At 27.6% G+C, this 21191-nt stretch overlaps 1 protein-coding gene across 3 annotated transcripts in view; it reads left to right on the plus strand.

Moving 5' to 3' along the window:
• The first annotated feature begins 411 nt into the window (after positions 1 to 411).
• Positions 412 to 21191, plus strand: part of LOC113365909 (protein shifted-like) — a 32034-nt gene continuing 11254 nt past the window's right edge. For all 3 annotated transcript variants that reach the window (XM_026607451.1, XM_026607453.1, XM_026607452.1), the window contains exons 1-2: positions 412 to 548; positions 3158 to 3685. In XM_026607451.1, the coding sequence (XP_026463236.1) occupies positions 3684 to 3685 (2 nt within the window). In that variant the 5' untranslated portion in view covers positions 412 to 548; positions 3158 to 3683. The remainder of the gene's footprint in view (positions 549 to 3157; positions 3686 to 21191) is intronic.

Raw genomic sequence — 21191 nt, forward strand, 5'->3', positions numbered from 1 at the left:
TTAAAATTTCTTAAAAATCTAATTGTTTCAAAGTTTAAAAAAAAAATAAAAAAAAGGTACTGGAAGTTCCAGCAATTTGCCTTAAGGCATGATGCCATGTACCACTATTCTTTTCTTTGTTTTTTTTTTTAATCTAAAAAAAAATAATTTTAATAATATTATTTTTCATTGATGTACAGTGAAGTTTGACTCATTATCTCGCCTAACGCTCCACGTGTTTACAAGAAAAATTTCCATAAATTTTAAATCCCAAACATTCGAGTAAATCAAAACAAACCCAAATATGTTTACCAGCCCTCATTTTATTGCTTCTTGTTCTGTTCTCGCACGCAAAGTTCGAACCAGACTCGAAGTCTGTCGTCTTCAGTCAAAGTTGTTAAGAACATTTCAAAAACCATTCAGTCTGTGACTTGCTGTCATGCGGGCAAGGTGGCTCTTCGAACATTTCCAAAATAAAATCACATCTAAAAAAATCTAAAACTAAAAATTCAGTGCATTTCTTGTGATTAAATCATGTGAAGTGAGAAACACAATTTTTTAAAAATTTAGTAAGTAACAATTAAATCCTCTTCGTAACTCTCTTCGTTTCGTTCCTTTGCTCTCTTTACAATTTTAATTAATCTCGTCTCGATGTTTTATACTTGTTACCACGCTTCATGTGTGAAATTAACGAGATGTTGAATAATGATTTTTCTTGTTAAGATGTGCCGGAGACGGTCGTATAATTTGTTTGATATGCTTGAGAATTTAATTTATTAGGGTTTAAGTTTCTAGAAAATAAGCTATTTTTGAGCTTTCTTTTTGTATTGCGATTAGAGTCTGGCCGTGACCTTTCTGTTAGAATTTTGTTATCTATTGTAAAAATAGGCAGTGAAAGTTATTCATGCTGTTTATAAGTTTATGATTAGTATTTACGGAATATTTATAAGATTTCTTGGAATTATATATTTAATATTTCATTTTAATTTAGCACCTACATTTAATTTAAGTACACCTATCCTCCGTTTTTCTCTGTATCCATTTTACACTTTTTCTATATTTAAAAAAATATTTTTGAGGAATTTTATTAATTTTGCTTTTACTAAACTATAATTTGCTTATATCTACAATAACATTTTCATTGTTTTATAGTCAAAATACAACACTACAATGTGTGTTACAGTTACGAATTTATAGTAGCCTAATTTTAATTAATTTAATTAATATTATTATTATTAATTTACTTTTATGTGTGCATAAGCTAGTTTGTTTAAAATACCAAAGCAAAGAGCACCATTGTTTTAATTAGTTGTATTGTATTTTTGTTTTTAATTAGTTTTTATATATATTTGGTAGCGTAAATTTATTCAAAATGAGCAAATAACAGAATAATTTTTTACAAAATCTTTAAATTATAAAACTTATTTATAGTTCGACAATGGCAAAAGATGAAAATAAATAAACTATAGAGTAAAAGAAAGGTTATATCTGTACAAACCAATTTAATTTTTATCTATAGAGAAAATACTATATTTAATATAGTTTTGTATATTTGTTTTATTATTGAAATTAATCAATTTTCTTATAATTTATTGAATGTGTTTGATATCAAAAATATTAATATTTATTTTTCCTCCAATGCATTAGTTATTCATCATATTAAAAACTTATCAAAAGGGCTGAAAAGGGTGATTTTTCGAGTTACTTAGTTTTTTTATGAAACTTATCTTATATGTGAAACGGTGGATAATTGTATTTCATATACAATTATTTTCACCAAACGTATGAAATCTTATTACTTTTAAAATAGTAAATATTTACACAGTAACAATATATTTTTCTTGACTTTTTTTCGGAATATTCACATAATATATTAATTATGAGTTCTTAGAATTATATATATTTAATATTACAATCTGAGTACATTTTATTTAAATTGTTCATTTATCATATATCTAATTAATTTCATTAAAAGCATATTTTTTTTCTAAAGTACTAAACATTTATATAATTTTTTTGGTAATTACTGATATAAATGATTTTTTGGACTCGATGGCAATTAAAATTGATTAAAATGCCAGCTATATTTTCGAAAATCAGTATAAAAACAAAATAATTTAAAACAAGTAAATTAAATTATGATAAGAAAATGATAATTTAATAAAAAATATATTTTTATACAAATTAGGTCACTTTTTTTATTAAAATTATTTATAATAGTCAATATTTATGCTTACTGATGAAGTCAAACAATTTTCTTTTTTTTTTTTTGCTTATAAACATATTTACAAAAAAATCATTTCTTATGCTTCGAAAAAACATACGAAAAATCTATTTTTTATTACTTTTTTAAATTAGGATTTTGACTTTTATTCACACACACACACAGACACACACATATATATTTATATATATATATATATATTTGTGTTATTGTGTACATATATATGTGTATGTTTGTATGTATACACATACACATGCACATACAAGTTCGCATACATCTGAAAGTATTCATGTTCTTGACAAACATATACAATGCAGTATATTGAAATTTTTTTTATCAGAATGCTATTATATATTTATTACATATTTTTAAATGTATATTTATTGCATTTTATCCTTTTACCCTCAATGACCTGAACGCTTTTCCAAACAAAAATTGGAAATTAATTTTAAAAAAGGTGTGCAATTAAACCGTTTCGTATTAAAACAATTGACCGTTGTTACAAATATTATAAATTTGCTTTAAAATTATCTCTGTTAAATTGGCTGCTAATTCAAACTGAAATTTGCTTACTTCACCGCAGGGTTTATTTTGAAATAGTTTTCATTAACTAAGTATATTGTTCAAGAAAATATAAATTTTATTGCATTGCATGTTGAAAATATAAATGTTTTCAATATATTGAAACTATAACACGTTAAGTTCAACCTCTTAATGGTAAAATTTCAAACATGGTTATACAGGTTATACATAGTATATCATTCAAAAATCAGAAAAAAATCAGTCCATGATCTAATAAAAATTTGAGTGTGTTTGGTTGGCTAATCTACAGTTTCTATAAATATTTCTTTACATGAAAATATAATAAATATATAAAATTGTATTTTGATAATATTTTTATGGTCTTTGTTAACTTTAGTAACAAATTAGTATTAACCATATTATTCTCTACAGTTTCAGCACCGAGCACCAATCAACTTAATTCAATACTAAATCGAACAAATATTGACTTTAACGCAACAAATTAAAATCGAAACTTAATTCAATTTTTTCGTATAAAACCGAATGTGAATTTTCAAACCGAAACTTGAAAAGTAACAAAAAAGTTAAGAGTGTGATATCTGAAATTGATCGAAGATTCCTGATCGTAGAATCTTCGACGGTCTTCTGAACCCAGGGCGTCCGCCAGTCTTATTTACGAACGGAATATCGCATATGTGTGATGTGTAAAAATAAATTCGCGTATGGAGATGAACATGAACGTTTGAGTGGAACGTCTGTCGGTGTGAATTCGTTTAAAAAGACAATCCTACATTAGTGTGATCGTATCTGCTGCTGCTCCTCTCATCTGTGATGTCTGCTAAATGCATTAGAAGCATTTCGAAGCTGAACTGAACATTGGATCCAGGTACATTGGATCCCCGGACTGGACTGACTTCGTTCTGTGTTCTCAGCTGAATTATCTAGCAGCCTGCTTGACATGTAAGTTTTAACCATTTTTTAACATTTACTGCATGATAAATAATAATAATAATAAATGGTAATAATAATAAAAAAGCAGATCCATGGTGTGAGAGCCACCACAAATAAATGATTCTCTATTTTCCTTCATCGTGTATTATTATTATTCCCGTAGGGTAAGTTATAGTAATCGCAAAAAAATCAAAAATGAAATTTTTCATATATCTTCACGTTTCAAAGGTTTCTGAACATTTTGGCATACCTTACAAAAACTAGATGTATGTGTGTGTGTATAGTATGTATGTATGTATGTTTGGATACAATTTTTCGTTTACGATATCGGGCACACGGATCAACCGATTTGAGTGATTCAAAAAAAAATCGATTCCTGTTGATGGAATGACGTGCTGATTAGTTTTTGGTGAAGACAGGTTTAGCCGTTTCGGAGATATGGAGTTAAAAGTGCCAAAAACGGTAATTCAGTTTTTGAGAGAAAGGAGTACTCGATTTGAATGATTCAAAAAACATTCTGCTTATTTTGACGAAACTGATTAGATGCAGAATTTTCGAATTTTAGAAAGGCAGGTCAAGCGGTTTTGGAGATACAGAGAAACAAGTAAAAAAGAAATGATATTTGGTCAAGATTTTTAATATTTAAAGTTTAACCGTACAAGGTTCAAAGAAATATCCAAACCTTTTGAAAAACATTTTGTCGAAATTTTCAAAAATATACAATGTTTTATACTTTAAATAAGAATTTTAAATTTACAATTTATTTTATTCTTAATTTTTGATTGCTATTAATAAATATATTTAAAAAAACGGTTCATTTTAAAAAATATTCATAACAATTGTTATTTATCATTGATCACTATTTATTATTTACTGATTTTTTCTTCTTATATTCAATTCTGGTACGGGAAGTTCCAGCAATTTGCCTTGAGGCACGATTCCATGCACCACTAGTCTGTGAATCTGATCAAAATTTCTGTCCTATCTCCATTTTTGGGGCTAATGGTTTGGGTATCGCAATATTAGAATATATATTTAATTTGAAAAAGAAGTCAGTTTTAGATCATCTCCGAACGATTTCTATCAATTTTTGACAAAAATTATTCGGCATTCAAATATTCAAATGTTGAAGTTAAAAAATGTCGATGTTAAGTCGACAAGATTTTAGCTACTATATTATTTATATTAAGTTTTCTTATGACTAATGGTTTAGGAATCGCAGATGCAATATTTAAATTTTTAAATTAAAAGGCATTGATTTTAGGTAAATTTCGTATAATAACTGCTAATTAGTTCTTGAGCTGCAAGATATACATGTTTTATTATTGGCGAACAATTTTAAACGTCAATTGGCCATCAATTTATCAGTACTACTACTGATATTGAATTGTTTAAGTTTAAAAACGTCTATTTTAAATGTATTTCGAATACTGATAATTTAAAAAATGTGCAATTTTAAGCAAATATATTATTGACGAACAAACAGTTTTGAGAAAATATGTGTGCAAATATCTGATAGTAGCCTGGCTGGTAATCAAATTTTTAAATTAAAATCGGTATACCTTTTGGTAAACTCAAAAATGTGTAATCATTTATTGATATGATATTTTAAATATCGCTATTATTTTTTTGAAATTGAATGTCATTTCGATTCTTGATTACAAGACCGATTACAATTCTAGCTGAAATAGAACTACTTGGTAAATTATTTTTTTACCAATGTACAGATCACCGTACGATTTTAATTAGATAATTTTATTATATTTTATTTTAATGCCTTACTTATTTGCAATTTTCTTATTACGTACTTCATTTAAAATAAATTAAATAAAAATTTCTATCAAATTATCTGGATAAAAAAAGTTTTGTATTAAACTATTCATAAGCTATAACTAACCCTTGTTTTTTTTTAAGTGACTCTTGTTAGATTTTATGTAGAATTATATAAGCGCGTTGTTTTTTTTATAAAATTTTAGAAAAAATATTGCAAAATATCAAAAACAGTATTATATTTATCAATACTAATTTTTGCGAGATTTAAAACAAGTGCCAAAAAATCTGTGAGCTAACATAATTAAATATATGCTATATGTCACATAAACAATGCATTTTTCATTGTTTTAACGAAACTTCATTGACTAATATTTTTTTTTTTTTTATTAACTTCAATTATTTTGATCTATATATTATAGCATAATTGCCATAAACTATCGAATAAACCTTATATCGAAGACCTTAATCTTCAAATCTTACATCACATTTATTTTTGTCTAAATAATAAAATTTCGATTTTCCGAGTTTTTATAATTCACAATTCTGCTAATTTACGTATGCAAAGTAATATAAAGTTTGAGAAGTATTGACATAAGACTTCTGCATCATTTCATAATTGACTACAAATATTTAATTTGTATTGAATAAGCGATTTCATGTCATAAGTAATAGGTAATTGTAAATTTCCTACTGTAATTGTGGAATACGTAAAATTTACTTGAAAACCTGTTTGTGGTAGAAAATTATAGAATTACTTAATAGCTTAATTCAACAGCGAATCAAGTTTATCGTATAAATACAACATTATTAGTAAAAAGTTACATTATAAAAATAGTGACAAAGTTAATCATAGAAAGTGATCAATATCTGTGATCCACAATATGATGTATTTGCGGGTCTGATAGTGATGTTGGCTTTGGCACTCGGACTTGTATTTTCAAAGCAAACACGAATTTATAATTTACAAAAAAAAATTATTTTTTAACTCACTACCAGTTTGATAAAATTAAAATCTAATATTTAATGCGACGCTTTCTTATCAATCTGAGTAGTAATAATTTTGCATGATCTCATGTGACACTATGATAGCCTAGAGGTTGTCCCGTAATTGAACTCTGTCATACAAAATGTCAACAGGAACAACTCGTCTTATTGATTGCCAGATTGATTTATCGATTGATCGCATTCTGTCAAATACGATTTTAGACGGCGCAAATAGACTTTTGCAGTTGAGAAAAGATTAGATTACATTTCTACGTAATAACCTTATTTTTTATGAACATCAACCAGAACTGTACTTGAACTTTCTTTTATGAGCTGTTGTGATGTATTTCCTAGCATCCTAGGGTTTGCCCATTCTCTTTGTGATGAGATCATTATATTATTACATATTTCTAATAGAGATGTGATTTATTACAGCAATGCTCAGTAACGCTATTTTGATTTCCAAATCATATTTAAATATAAATTTCCAACTGAGAGTTGATATCACTACTGTCCGAAGCGTGAATTCAACCTGGTTAGCAATGCCAAAAATTTTACCACTTAGACACGAATATGCCATAGCCAAAGATTATAACAATAATCTAGAGACAAAAACATTTCATTGTAAAATGTTTCAATAAAATTAATGGCTCTAAATACTAAATGTCTTTATTAGGCAGTAAAAAAGAGTAAATAAGTTCTGTTCTTTATTTGTTGTGCCACATTTAGAGTGAAATAACACTGATCTTATCATTTTTGTTCTAATCTTTTAAAGATCTTCAAAAAAGTTCCATTTGACTTCTGTCCAGAAGGAGATCGGGATAGATAGATACGAATATTGGTTGAAGTGTCAGTGTTGTTTTTGTAAAAACCAGAATTAATATGTTGTGAAAAGTAATATATTCGTGAATTTATTGATGTGGAAAAATTAGATTAGATTTTGTATAATAAATTGAATTGTAAGGTATTGGTGATTTGCTGATATTTTACATTTTTCTGATGTACCGATACTGAAATCAAATTTTTCATACTTATTTAAAAAGTATATAATATTATTGCAGTTTGGCTTTCACTTTACGTACTGGTTGCGCTAATTTGAAATAAATAGTATCGCTCTATAAAATAAATTAATAAGTAGTGAAGACCATTGATATACTTCAAATTAAATTTAAGTAAAGTTGTTTCAAATAAAATTGAGAAATAAAATTAACACGTTTGCGAACAGTAATAGTCTCTGCAAGGAAAAAAAATTGACAGTCATTTTATTTTTAAATTGGTTGTGATATCCGGTCATCATATTTTAATCGTCCTATAAGTCGGATGATATAGCATCCACGTCAAGTATTTCGCTTCTATTTATGATTATGAAAAAAGATGAGATAATACGAAAATACATAAAAGACTAGTTAATCATTAACTTGACAGGTATAATAACTATGAAGACATAAGGTTATATAAAATTGAATTCAAAATAATTGACTTTAAATTTGAATGCTATAGCATTCATATCGTTCTGATTTATAATGAAAATGAATGCTATAGCATTTACGTCCGCGAACGTGTTGATTATCCATTCGATATAGAAAATCAATAAGAAAATATATTAAAAACAGCTTTTTTATGGTAATTTATGGACTTTAGTAACGGTTGTCCATGTAAAAAAAAATAATACATTATTTTTAAAATTTCATGGTTTCTTGATCTTCATTTATATTGCTTACCTTCCATCAGATAATATTTACTTATCTTGTTTGCTTTGAATTCGACATTATATTATGTTTTATAAGGAGCCCGTCGTGGGGTAATACCTAGTCCAGTAATTGATTCCAACATTGGCCAATTCGGTATGGAGCAGTATAATAACATAAACCAGTAAATCAAGTAAAAATAGCTTTTCGGGGGCATTGCTGCATACGTACGTTACTATTAGATATATTTATTTGTGACTAACCATTGGGTTATGTAGCTTTTACAAGTAATTCTGAGTTTTGTAAGATGGAATACTCTTTTGCATGGTATTCATATGTTTATTTATTTTACACATATGTAAACTACTTCTTGACATAAATTATAAAGTTAAAATATGTGTTCTGAGCAGTCTGTTATATAGGGTATCATATTTTTAAAAAAATGATTGATGACTTCAATAATAAAGATCACAAAAACAAAGGTAAATATATCCAAACTAAATATCGTCTATTACATTTTTTACTGACAAATACTCGATGGAGAACTTAATTCCCCATCACCACCATCGTTTTTATAAACAGATCTCCGTATAATAAATGAATCCTAAATTAAGTCATCATTGCGTGCAAAAGACTCCTTTTCAAAACTGACACTCGCTCGTCTACGTTACGTAAATAACGAGGAGCATACGAAAAAAATATATGAGATGTTAACACTCACCAAATACAAAAAAATAAGAAAAATAAAATAAAATAAGATGAAAAAAACGGCGTTTCTCTTCTCCGACGATGCCATCAGCCAGAGCGTTATAGCTCAGGGTCGTAATTAGATTGAACCGAAAGGTTTAAGATTTATGATTTTTATATAGCCACGGTTAATATCCTATACACAAGTCGCACCTTATACTTTATATCTCTGGCAGACGCTGTAAATAATATACAGACGGTTTTGTTTCGAACCAAATCGATGGACGAAGTATACCTGTTTAGGTTTTTGCCAATCAAAATTAGATTTGAAAAACATACTACACTAAATTTATTTATTTATTTTTTTTATTTTCTTATAAATTACAATCTGTCTAAATAGAAAGACATTGAGTAATTAGTTTGACAAATAACATAGAATTTCAAAAGGAAAACCCAGTGGTTTACCTTTTACTAATGTACTAAATTATACTCTAATTAAATTTGGGTATATACTACACTAAATAGTTGATGGAGTTGTTGCAATGGTACGGAACCCAAATTAAAACTATTTTAGAAATGTGGATGTGTAGATTTTTTATTTTATTTATTCGAACTTAAAGGTCCTAATAAGTATTTTTATAAATTACATTATAATTATACATTCTGTCTAAATAGAAAGACATTGAATAATTAGTTTGACAACTAACATAGAATTTTAAAAGAAAAACCCAGTGGTGCACCTTTTATTAATGTACTAAATTATATCTTAATTAAATTTTGGTATATACTACACTAAATAGTTTATGAAGTTGTTGCAATGTTACGGGACCCAAATTAAAAGTAGGGTAGAGCGGGGCTAGTTGAGCATAGGGGCAAGTTGAGCAATCGAAATATCTCGAAAACTATTCACCGTCCGTTTAGGCATTATATGGCGGAAAGATAGAAGTTTTGGAGAAATAAACATCCCGCGATCGTTAGTGGCCGCTGGACAAATGAATGAGGCTCAAGGGAGTTTTGTTTATTTTGAGACCAAAAAGTAAAAAATTAATTCATCACGAGTTTTCTTCTGATTTAGTCAAATGTTATTTATTTTTAATCTGGTAAGCGTTATTCTTCCATATAATTAAAGTAGTTTTAATATGCACAGAGATTCTGGGTATAATTCTCACGGGTTTTTTATAAACTCACTTTTATTTTGAAATTCCGAGTTGGGGTTAGTTGAGCATAGTTGCTAAACTTATTCTGTCACTAAGACAATTACCATTAATTTCCAGAAATTATTATTTTTAAGATTCAAGCTAAGTCTATGAGTAATAATATAAAGAAATAATGATTTTAAACAAAAATACTGAATATAATGGTAAATTAATTCCTAAGATACGATATTATTTTGTCGATTCTACTTTTCGTTAATTATTCAAAGCAAATTACTATAAGTTTTGTTTTCTCTGTCAATAAAGACTATAAATATAAAATTGGTTATTAAAAACTTATTTTATTTCATCACTAATCGACATTGAACCTATGATTTCATTATAATTTCTTAGTGCTCAACTTGCCCCACCTATGGGGTACATTGAGCATACTTGACTTTTTGCATTTAAACAGCTGTAGCTTTTAAATTTTACTTATTACCAAAAAATAGTATCAACACTTTTGTTAAGCGATAAACAAAAGATCCATTAAGCCGTATAGCAATTTTTGAGACTTTTCATTGAGAAGCTACATCCGTTTAAGTAAAAATTTGCTCAACTAGCCCCGCTCTACCCTACATATTTTGGAAATGTGGATGTGTGGATTTTTTATTTTATTTATTTGAACTTAAAGGTCCTAATAAATATTTTTATAAATTACATTATAATTATACATTCTGTCTAAAATAGAAAGACATTGAATAATTAGTTTGACAACTAGCATAGAATTTTAAAAGAAAAACCTAGTGGTTCACCTTTTATTAATGTACTAAATTATATATTAATTAAATTTTGGTATATACTACACTAAATAGTTGATCGAGTTGTTGCAATGGTACAGGGCCAAAATTAAAACTATTTTGGAAATGTGGATGTGTGAATTTTTTATTTTATTTATTTGAACTTAAAGGTCCTATAAGCGGCTGTGATGTGTTTACTTCGCTTTTCAAGAGGCAATCCAACTATTATCTGTATTTGATGAATTTTCTATTACAATTTTTTCAAGAAAGTGTTATTTTCACTTAGCAACATGTTGCTATCTATATTTGCGAAGTGAAAACTTGATGTCATTACTGCTTGATATCAGGCTGTCCGAAGCGCGTACCGTATCTACAATTTTCTTGTTTTGAAGACATAGCCACAGGCCAAGGATGTGCCACATCCATTAACAACAACGAAATTTTTCCGATTTTTATTGTATTTAAAGAATTTTATCAATTGAAAATATGTATTTGAAATTATAAGAAAATTAGTAACACATATCATTTTTTAAAAGGAAAATTCTGAGCTTCTAAGCCATTTCGCAATATTCTATTTTTTTTAATTAATTTATTATTTGAAGTACCTGAAATACGTTATGATTTTTCTTAGAATAAATTTTGTTTCAATTCAATATAAATTGTCTATAAACTAGATTTCATAGTTTAAAGAAAACATATGATGGGATTGATAATAAAATGTTTTTTTCTGCATTAAATTCAAATCTAAAATGAGCTTGTCGTGGCTTTATAGGGAGAGCTTGGTCTTGTCATCACAAGTTTCCAGTTCGATACTTACTTGGGTCAGCTTGATACCAAGGAGTAAGGATATACTTCTGTATGTATGTGTATACATAAAATCACTATTAGAAAAAAATGTAATAATCATATGAGAATGACAATCGGCAACCACTGGATTGCCTTTTAATAGCACTAATTTTAAGTTGAGGAATTACTTCAAAACAGCTTATAGAACACATAATTCTGTCTTTTATTCGAATATATAAAAAAACTAAAATGAATTAATTGTAGAGAAAACGCTTTGAGATAAATAATCTTCTATTAAGAACCAAGTTTGTTAAATTGTATTTATGTATATTTTGTTTCAAATGAATTGCGAAATTAGAAATTTCTACAATGAGCTGCAAGAATGTAAAAATTGTTCACAAACAATTCATGCATTTTAATTATGTTCCAAATATATGAGTTGGTTTGGTGTTACTATTATTTAATTTAATAAAAGGTACTTCATTGTAACTTTCAAGAGTACGATTTGATCCATAATTATAATAAAAATATTTCCAATTGCGTTGCTAATAATTATTTATGGTGAATCAATCAATTATTATATCTGTAAAAATTTGACTTACGGTTCATGTATTAATGACAAAATGACAAATGATAAAATGATAACATTTTATAACAAACATATGCATATTTTTAAAGAATTATCTAATTGACACAGTTAATGAAACAATCAATGCTAATGAGTATAAAATATATTCAATTAAAATTTATTAAACGTTTTTATGATAAGATAATATGTTGTCAGACATTATATAAATTAATCATTTAATTCGTTTAATTAAATATGCGGATACAGTTAAGAATAAAGGTACTTTTTTAAAAAAAAAAGTGAAATATAAAACAATATCAAATGATGAACGATTTTTTCACTCTGAGTGTATTTTGTTTTGTCGCTATCATCAATTATACAGTTGTCTTATAAAAATAATGTAAAATAGATTTTTTTTTGTTTCTGAAGTTATAAATATTCCTGATACGACTCTTAATAGAGCTTTTCACACAAGTATATTGTAGTAAATTATCTGTATATTATATTGACCAGTTAATTTGAATGTATGGTTCCCTAAAACGTTTCTGTCTGATCTCAGATCATTGTTTTTCAATCTCATTTGGCACGTATAATCAACGCGCAAGTTATATATTCGCGCTTGTCGTCCTTTTGTTCATATCTGGTTGTATTTTCTGTTTTCTGAAGACCCTGTAGGCACTGACATCTCCATACCTTCTTCTTGTTGCCATATAAACAAAGGGCTGTATCAAATTCTGGTTTATAAGAATAATTAAGTATTTTTTCCAAATTATATAAAGTTATTATTAATTTTTATATTTCAATTGCAATCAGAACTATGTGTTTTATAAGCTGTTTTGTTGTACATACATTGCTTAACCTAAAGTTTTGAGAAGGCAACCCGGTGGTTGACCCTTTTTCTCGTTAGATTATTTTAGATATATTTTTAATAATGAGTGAATATATATCGCAGCAATGCCCCAAAAGGTTATTTCAACCTGAAATTATATTGGGGAGCCAGTGAAAATCTGATACCACTACTGTTTGATATCAATCTGGCGAGTGTGGTGATCAAATCCAGAACCAGTGATTGCCAATCTAAGATCTTACTAAGGATTTATGACTGAGGTCATATTACATTAGTAACTGGTCAATAAAAATCAATCCCCTGGTCAATAATAATATTCAAACTTGATAACATCGCCAATTTTACAATATAAAAAAATAATAAACAAACTTTATGTTGATATTTTTTCCTGAATCAAACGTATAAACCTCATTCAATATATTCAAATATTAAACAGTTAGAATGACATTACCTTGGCTTTGTGATGAGAGCTTGCTCTTGCAATAATAGGTTCCAGAGGTTTGATACTCTATTCGGCCAGTTCGATATCAAGCAGTTGAATCACTTGAAATTATATTACGTGAATGGTTGTCATTGTAATATAATAATACGGAAAAGAAATAAATTTTAAACATTATTGTTTACACGTCTATTACTGCTTCTTGCAAATTGATTCAAAATCTAGAAATCGTATATAAATATTTGTTTTTTTTTTGTTTTTGTATTTTAAATTTTTCTATATTTAAGATATTTATTCTTTTATTCAGAAAATTTTAATAATTTGTTAAAAATGATTGAGTCTATTACATAAAAGAGAAGTCAACTTCAGTTTTATTAAAGAGCATCTCAAAAAGCCATAATTAATTGAAAATCCTAATTATTAATTAAAATTTTACAAAAATTGTGATATCAATGACTTTTCAATATTTCCGGATATTTGAATTACAAAAATATTATATTTTAAGAAAAAATATACGTTATTAGAAATGGTTTCTATATTAATTTATTTTTTAAATAAAAGTTTGCTTCGATATGATTTAAAATTTTCATAACGGCTGTAAATACTTCACGACTTAAAACTTCTTTCCTAATATAAAATCTGGAATAACTTACTTAATAAAATAAATAATACTTTATTATAACTTTTAGAAAAATCTCAAAGAGCCATATTTAATACAAAACTTAATTAATCTCTAATTTAAATACCTTCAAAATTAATGATATCAACTTGTTTTAATTAAATATTCATTTATTAAAATTCCATATTTATTAATAATATATGTATCATTATGATAGTTTTTAATATTTACTTATTTTATAATTTTACAATATTAGAATTTTTTATGGATGAGGAAAATATGATATCCGAATTTGACCTAAAACGATGCTTTAATAGATTTGTAATAAAATAACTAGCATAAATCTTATAATAAAACTTGTATGAGTTAGTATACTTGTGCATTTTAAAATTAAATATAACTTAAGAAATCTACAATCTGATGATTTATTTTAAAGCTAACCATTAATTTGATAGATCTTTGTCAGTTCAATAAAATTGATTTTTTATTGATGATACTGATCATTTTACGCGAAGAGTAAGTATCGATTCTGCCGCATAACAGAAAAAAGTTATGGCAAAGCCATGTTATGAAGAACTTTCCATACTAAATATTGACAAAAGCCATGTAAAAAAATGTAAAAAACGATGTTAGATAACAGAGTCTTTCTGACTTAGCTCTATAACATGCGAGTGACGTTGCAGTTTATGTATAAAACGCTTGAATGCACAGTAAATACATGACATTTTGACAGTGTTCAGTATGATTTGCAAGTTGGGGCGTAACATGGCCTTGCCATAACATTTTTCTGTTATGCGGCAGAATCGGTCCCTAAATTTGAAATCTAAATACATACTTTGATATTAAAAATAACAGTAGGATTTCAAGTATGTTCAATATTCTTTTGATATACTGCTTTTGCAGAGAGTTGCGGTAATTGATATAGAAATCTTGGGAAATGTTTTGATCTAATAAAGCTTTCAGCTAAAGTTAAAAGAAATTAAATTAAAATATCTATCTCAAAAATATATTAATCACATATGATTTTAACCAATATCAAGACATCCGATTTAAAAAATTAACGATAAAATATTCTCCAACCATCTGCTTAAAATTGCCAGATACCTCATTATCATGTCTTCGGAGCGTTTCGTTTTTACCACCGCGGGCCGTGTGAACATCCGATCGACTGACGCTTTGCAAAATATATCTTTATATTTATCTTTATATATTACACGTTGTCCATATTTATTTGGATGCTTGCAGATTCAGATCGGTTACCAAAAGGACCATCTTCGCATAAACTACTCATTGTTACATTGTATGGCGAGTCGACGCGAATCAGACGCGAATAAGGGACATATTATTTGATATATTTTTGTCTATAACTTTTTATAAATAATCAGTTAGTATATAAATAAATTTTCTCAGACTGAGCTGGTTTTCTATGTCTTTGGATAGGCTTCTCCATTTTTATAATGAAAACGAAAAATGTTTTCAAATTCAATAAAAAAGGACGATTGAACTTTTTTACCAATTTGGATGAATTACATCTAAATTTCTGCATTTTTGGTTCATATATTAGTAGAATCATTGGTGACATACGATTTTAAAATATTCAATCATCAGTTTTAAGTATACTTAACTTGCTAATTTTGTACTATAGTACATGATCATAGAAATGAGAGTGTTATAATAATATAGTGTTATAGTAATATTTTTTTTTAAGTTCTCATTTATTTAATTTGTTTAATGGATACATAAATTATGGATATCATTGATATTAATTATTGCATATATTAATGAATATTAGAAAATTATTAAACATCACTTCAATTTGACGAGACACAGTTCATTTATTTTCTTTTAGGGTCTAATTCTCCGATTAACTAGACTGTAACATAGTGTTGCTAGGGCAAAGCACCCTTGCAGTGTTTTCTTCCATTAATTTGGTAGTAAAAACTGTCAAAATACTATTAATTTGCTGTGCAGTCAAGCGTTGTAAATATAAAAATCTGCATTCATAACACATACGTGAAGTTAGGTCATTCATAATACATACGCGATGTTAGGTTATGTGTCAAACGTCTGAGAGCACAGCAAATACATTGCATTTTGACGGTTTTTATTACCAATTTATATGAAGAAAGGAGCGTAACATTGCGTTGCCATGACAACGCTATGTTACAGTCTATTTATTTTATCGATGATTTACAGAAAGGTTGAGAGTTTGTCTCGTTAAATTGAAGTGTCCTTTATTAAATCTCTAATACTTGTTTATGTATTTATTAATGAAGTAAAATTAATGAGATCTATTTTATTGGAGATTTGGCATTTTGAATCATATTTATTAAATTGCTAATCAAATAATATATGGTTACTCTTGTTAGAATGTTGTAACGGAATAAAGTTCGACTTATATATTTCTATACGTTTATTTTGCATTTGTACAAATCTTACGCTGTTAGTAATACTATTTCATCAAAAAGACTGTATACCGCTACGTAGTTATAGAATTTATTTTAACTCTCCTTCGATTAACTAAGTTTGTTGGGTTATAATTTAACCCTTGTAGCTGTGGACTGTATTAAACACGGATTTGTTTGTATATTATGTTTTTGTTGCAATTTTTATTACAATTACTGATTTGTCACTAAGTTATTATGAAAGAAGATATATTTATTTATTTATACTACACATGTTGTTAAGTTAAAAAAATGTTAAGTGTCTTTACTTTTTGAAGTGAACAATTAGCTCTATTAAACTAACCGCTATCCCCTCTACCATGGGTAGCAACCATCCTGTGTAAAAGCTCAATGCTATGAAGATTGTCATCTTCATGGCCAATATAATAAAAGAAAATACTTCCGAACAAAAACCATAATATGTTCAGACTTGTGCTTTTAAATTCGGTTTATAATTTTGGTATATAAATTTAAGTTTTGTGTTTCTCTTAATTTTAAGCAATTTCTATTTCTAATTTGCTAATATTGTTATTCAATAATGCACAGGCTTATTTTTCACTTTACTTAATGAACGCGTTTTTTCTTTTTTTATCGTGGTAAATACATAGACATAGCTTTGTGAGATATAAGTATATTATCTATTCAAATAGTATTATTTTAGCACCATCTTCGTTTATAGTAGTAATTAATTATATTGCATCATTTCCTCTTATCTGGTCAATATGTAAGTGTATATTTATATTAATTTGCATGAGTCGCAAATTTATAGCTTTTCTGGCGTCGTTTTATAGCTGTGTCTATCATAAACAATTTGATCTGATTAAATATTAGATGAAATTAAGTCGGAATAGACAACCGGATTTCAATAAATACGATTAATCATTGTAAATGACAATAAAATATATGTCCTAAGTTAAATATTTTATATCCATGTCTACAACTTGGACATCTTGATGGGCATTAATTACAAAACTATAATTATATTACATTATGCTCGTAATTAAATATTTTTATACTTATATTTCTAGCATATGCAAATGTCTTCTACTCTTCTACATATAAATTTAAAAATCTTGCTTGCAAAATCTCTTCTACATATAAATTTAAAAATTTTGCTTAAAAAAATATTAGTCTTACTCTGGTCAAATTAAGGGATGTTACTACACCAGACATGAGGCACTTGTCAACTCTCCTAAAATTATGGTCTTACTTTTGTATGAATTAAGGGATGGAAATTGAATAAGAGGACGTTGTTAAATTGGACAGTAGCCGTAACAGATTTAGTACAATAGAAGACAGGTTACCAAATAATGTACCCATGTCATTGATTTGTTATGGCTTGTTAATACTTATTGTTAGCATCTTATTATGGGACTTTCTGTAAAGATTATTTTGCTTTTTTTCAGATATGTACTTTGCTCTATGAGGAAATGTTTTGTGTGCGAATATTAAAAATAAAAAACTGTCTGTGATTTGTTCATGCAAACCAACAAATATTATTTAAAACTATTAAATACAAGACAACAGTCTAACGCACATCTAAGTATATTACTCAGATGTGCGTTAGACTGTTGTCTTTATTTATTACTTTTAAATGATATTTGCTGGTTTGCTGAATGATGAACAAACAACACACATTATTTGATTTGAAATTTGTTATATTTTAATATCCATCGTATAGCAAACAAAAAAAAACTTTCACACGTTAATCTTGTCCCATAAGCTGTTTGTTAAAGACTCATGTTTTACATGAGAAAACCCATCGGTTAACGATTTATCTGTGTATGGCGATTATATTAGAAATATATCTAATAGTGTTGCTGAATATCTCTTGGATAAATAACCTCGAAAGACAATATTCGAGATCTATCATTTATATCATATTGCTTGATACCGAGCTGACCGAGCCCATTGCTAGTTTATTATCTTTACTTCATGGCTGACTTCGAAATAAAAAAATGAATACAGATTTTGCAAATCTTCTAAGTCCAATATTTTTTCTTTATAATGGATGATCGGATGGTTAGTATTAAAATTGTGTTTAGGGAATTTTTAAGCATTTTTGGACCCCTCCTTTCCCTTGGTGATACATGGTGATATTCAAAATTACCCCCCTCCCCCACCAAACATCACGTGTATTTTTAGTTAGTAAAAAAACTAACATTTTTGATTTTTTTTGAAAATGGTTGAACTTTAAAAAAAAATAGTTAAAAAATAAATACACGTGATATCTTACTATACCCCTCCCTCCCCCACGTGATATTACGTGATTTTTTGACACACCCCCCCTCCTCCTAAAAACCTCACGTGATTTATGGACGCCCCCTTTGAAGGCCTATGTTCGCATGGCATAGTTTTAAATTGCTTAGAGTTATTGGAATTATAAATATAAATATATTCTATTAATACTTTATTTTTAGTTACCAGTTTCGTAACTTATAGTTCAATCGCCTTTAAAAATAAGAATACAGTTATAATAATTCATTTTTGTAACTTGGAATTGGTACCTACTATTACAAAAAGGAGATAACCACTGAGTTTTTTTATTGACTTTGTATACACATACATTAATCATATACATATTATAAATTATCTTTACATTTTTTTATTTGATTGTATATAATTATATAGAGCACTATATGATTCCTTTTTTGGTCAGCAATGTTATAAAATTGGTTGGGAGGGAGATTTTGCCTTACTATCTCCCTCCATAGTTCTTGCCTACTCTTTTCTCATTTTTTGCACTCCATAATGGCGTGCTTGGCATCCGCCCTAGTCGCTCCACCTAAGCAATAGTAATAGCAACACTGAGTTGTAATAATAAATATATCAACTTATAATAAAAAAAAATCAACCATTGACATTGGGATGTTTTGTAAAAAGCCACGTAGAAGAAAGAGTATCATCACAATAATCCTAAGTTTATATCAAACAAAACAAGTTGTAAGTGGAATTTTGCCTTAAGGAAAGTTGAATGAACTTCCTGATACGACATTTGATATTTTAGTATTTATAAGTTAATCTTTAGTATTATAATATTGATATCTATGAGTAATTTATAGTTTAACTTGAACTATAATTGCGCAACATTTAAATTATAGAGTAATTAAATTTTTATCACCGTAATTACTTATATTAATTGTGATTGACTGATTGATTACGAACGGAATGCCACCCAAAATTCTTCGATTTGATGTCGTCAAGTATATAGATTCAAAATTCATGGTTTGATACTCAAAATCTGTCAATCTCCCATCGAATGCGCCTCTGTTTGCTAAAAGCCCAGGTATACATTTCCTACCCTTTACACCTGTGCATTACGCCCGGCAATTCTCTCGTGAAGATCAAGGTGCGAGAGCGAGGGCGCGATGCGGACTCACCTGTCTCAGACAGAGACGCTTTTTGACACTTTGATAGGTATTGTGAGAAATGGAGATAAGCACGCTACACGAGCCAGCCTCATAAAAAATCGAAAATATTGGAAAAAAAGCATACACATCACCCGAACAGGAGAATTTTAATTGTTCAAAATTATAATAAGAAAGCATGGGTTCGAAAATTGTTCTTTCTCGTTCCATCTTCTTTTTTTTACTGGTTAGTTTGTCGATGACATTTGTTGACATATCATTTATCACAACGTATTTAGTGAAGATTTCTTGTAATTTTTTTTTTTCAACAGCAGTTCCGCCCCTACAGCCGATTATTTATATAAATGACTATTTGGAGTTGAAGAGAAACGTTAGGAAAAAATAGGTCGAAACATTTGTTTTAAATAATAAAAATAATCTCTTTGAATTATAAAATTTCTTTATAATTATTTACTACTAAGAAGGATAAATAATTTATTGTTTTCATTTATCCTAGAGTACCTAGAGTAATAAAGATTATTTATGGCGAATTATTAGGTCTCGTCGAGATTACGGATAAAATAAGTCGAAACATTGGTTTAAAATAATAAGGTAAATCTATTTTTAAGTAAATTATAACATTTTAATGCAATTAGCTTACTACTAAGGCGAGAACATATTTCCTTCTGCTGTCTTTACTAAGGATTATATCTGGAGTAATAAAGATTATTTTTGGCGAATTATTAGGTAATTGAAATAATGATATAAATCTTATTTTATGTAATGTAAAATTTCTTCACAATTAATTAACTACTAAGATAAATAAATACTTTCGTCTGCTGTCCTTATTAAGGATTATTTCTGGAGTAATAAGAATTATTTCTGGCGAATTACTATGGAGATAATTGAAGAAAATAAATACTATAAAATTCCTTTATATTTAATTTACTACAAACATTTTTTTTACTGTCCTTATTAAAGATGTATTTTAAAACTAGTTGGTTTGGTATTTAGCCTTGAGGCAAATTACATGAACTTCCCGATATGTGTAAATAATCGACTTGATCAAAAAAATGTGTAAATAATATACTTCATCAATCCTACTTTAAAAAAAAACGATAATAATTCTAGCAAAGTTTGACGAATTTTTAAAATTAAACTACTTGTTGTAAGGCCGTAGCATTACAGTAAGTTCTATAAGACCATGATGTATATTGCCAAAAAAAGTTCCATGAAAATCGGCTTCAATTTTTTTTTCAACAGTTCATTACAAGAAAACGGCTTGGTAGATTTTCACCTAAAATTAATCAGCATCATTCCCAACTAATATCTTTCGAACAGTTTTTGATTTTTTAAAATCGGTTCGGTAGGATGAGCTGAAATGTGGACGAAAATTTAAC

The sequence above is a fragment of the Ctenocephalides felis genome, unplaced genomic scaffold (genome assembly GCF_003426905.1).
Source record: "Ctenocephalides felis isolate EL2017-DRISC unplaced genomic scaffold, ASM342690v1 CF-g0.4_SCAFFOLD_01170, whole genome shotgun sequence".
Taxonomy (NCBI): domain Eukaryota; kingdom Metazoa; phylum Arthropoda; class Insecta; order Siphonaptera; family Pulicidae; genus Ctenocephalides; species Ctenocephalides felis.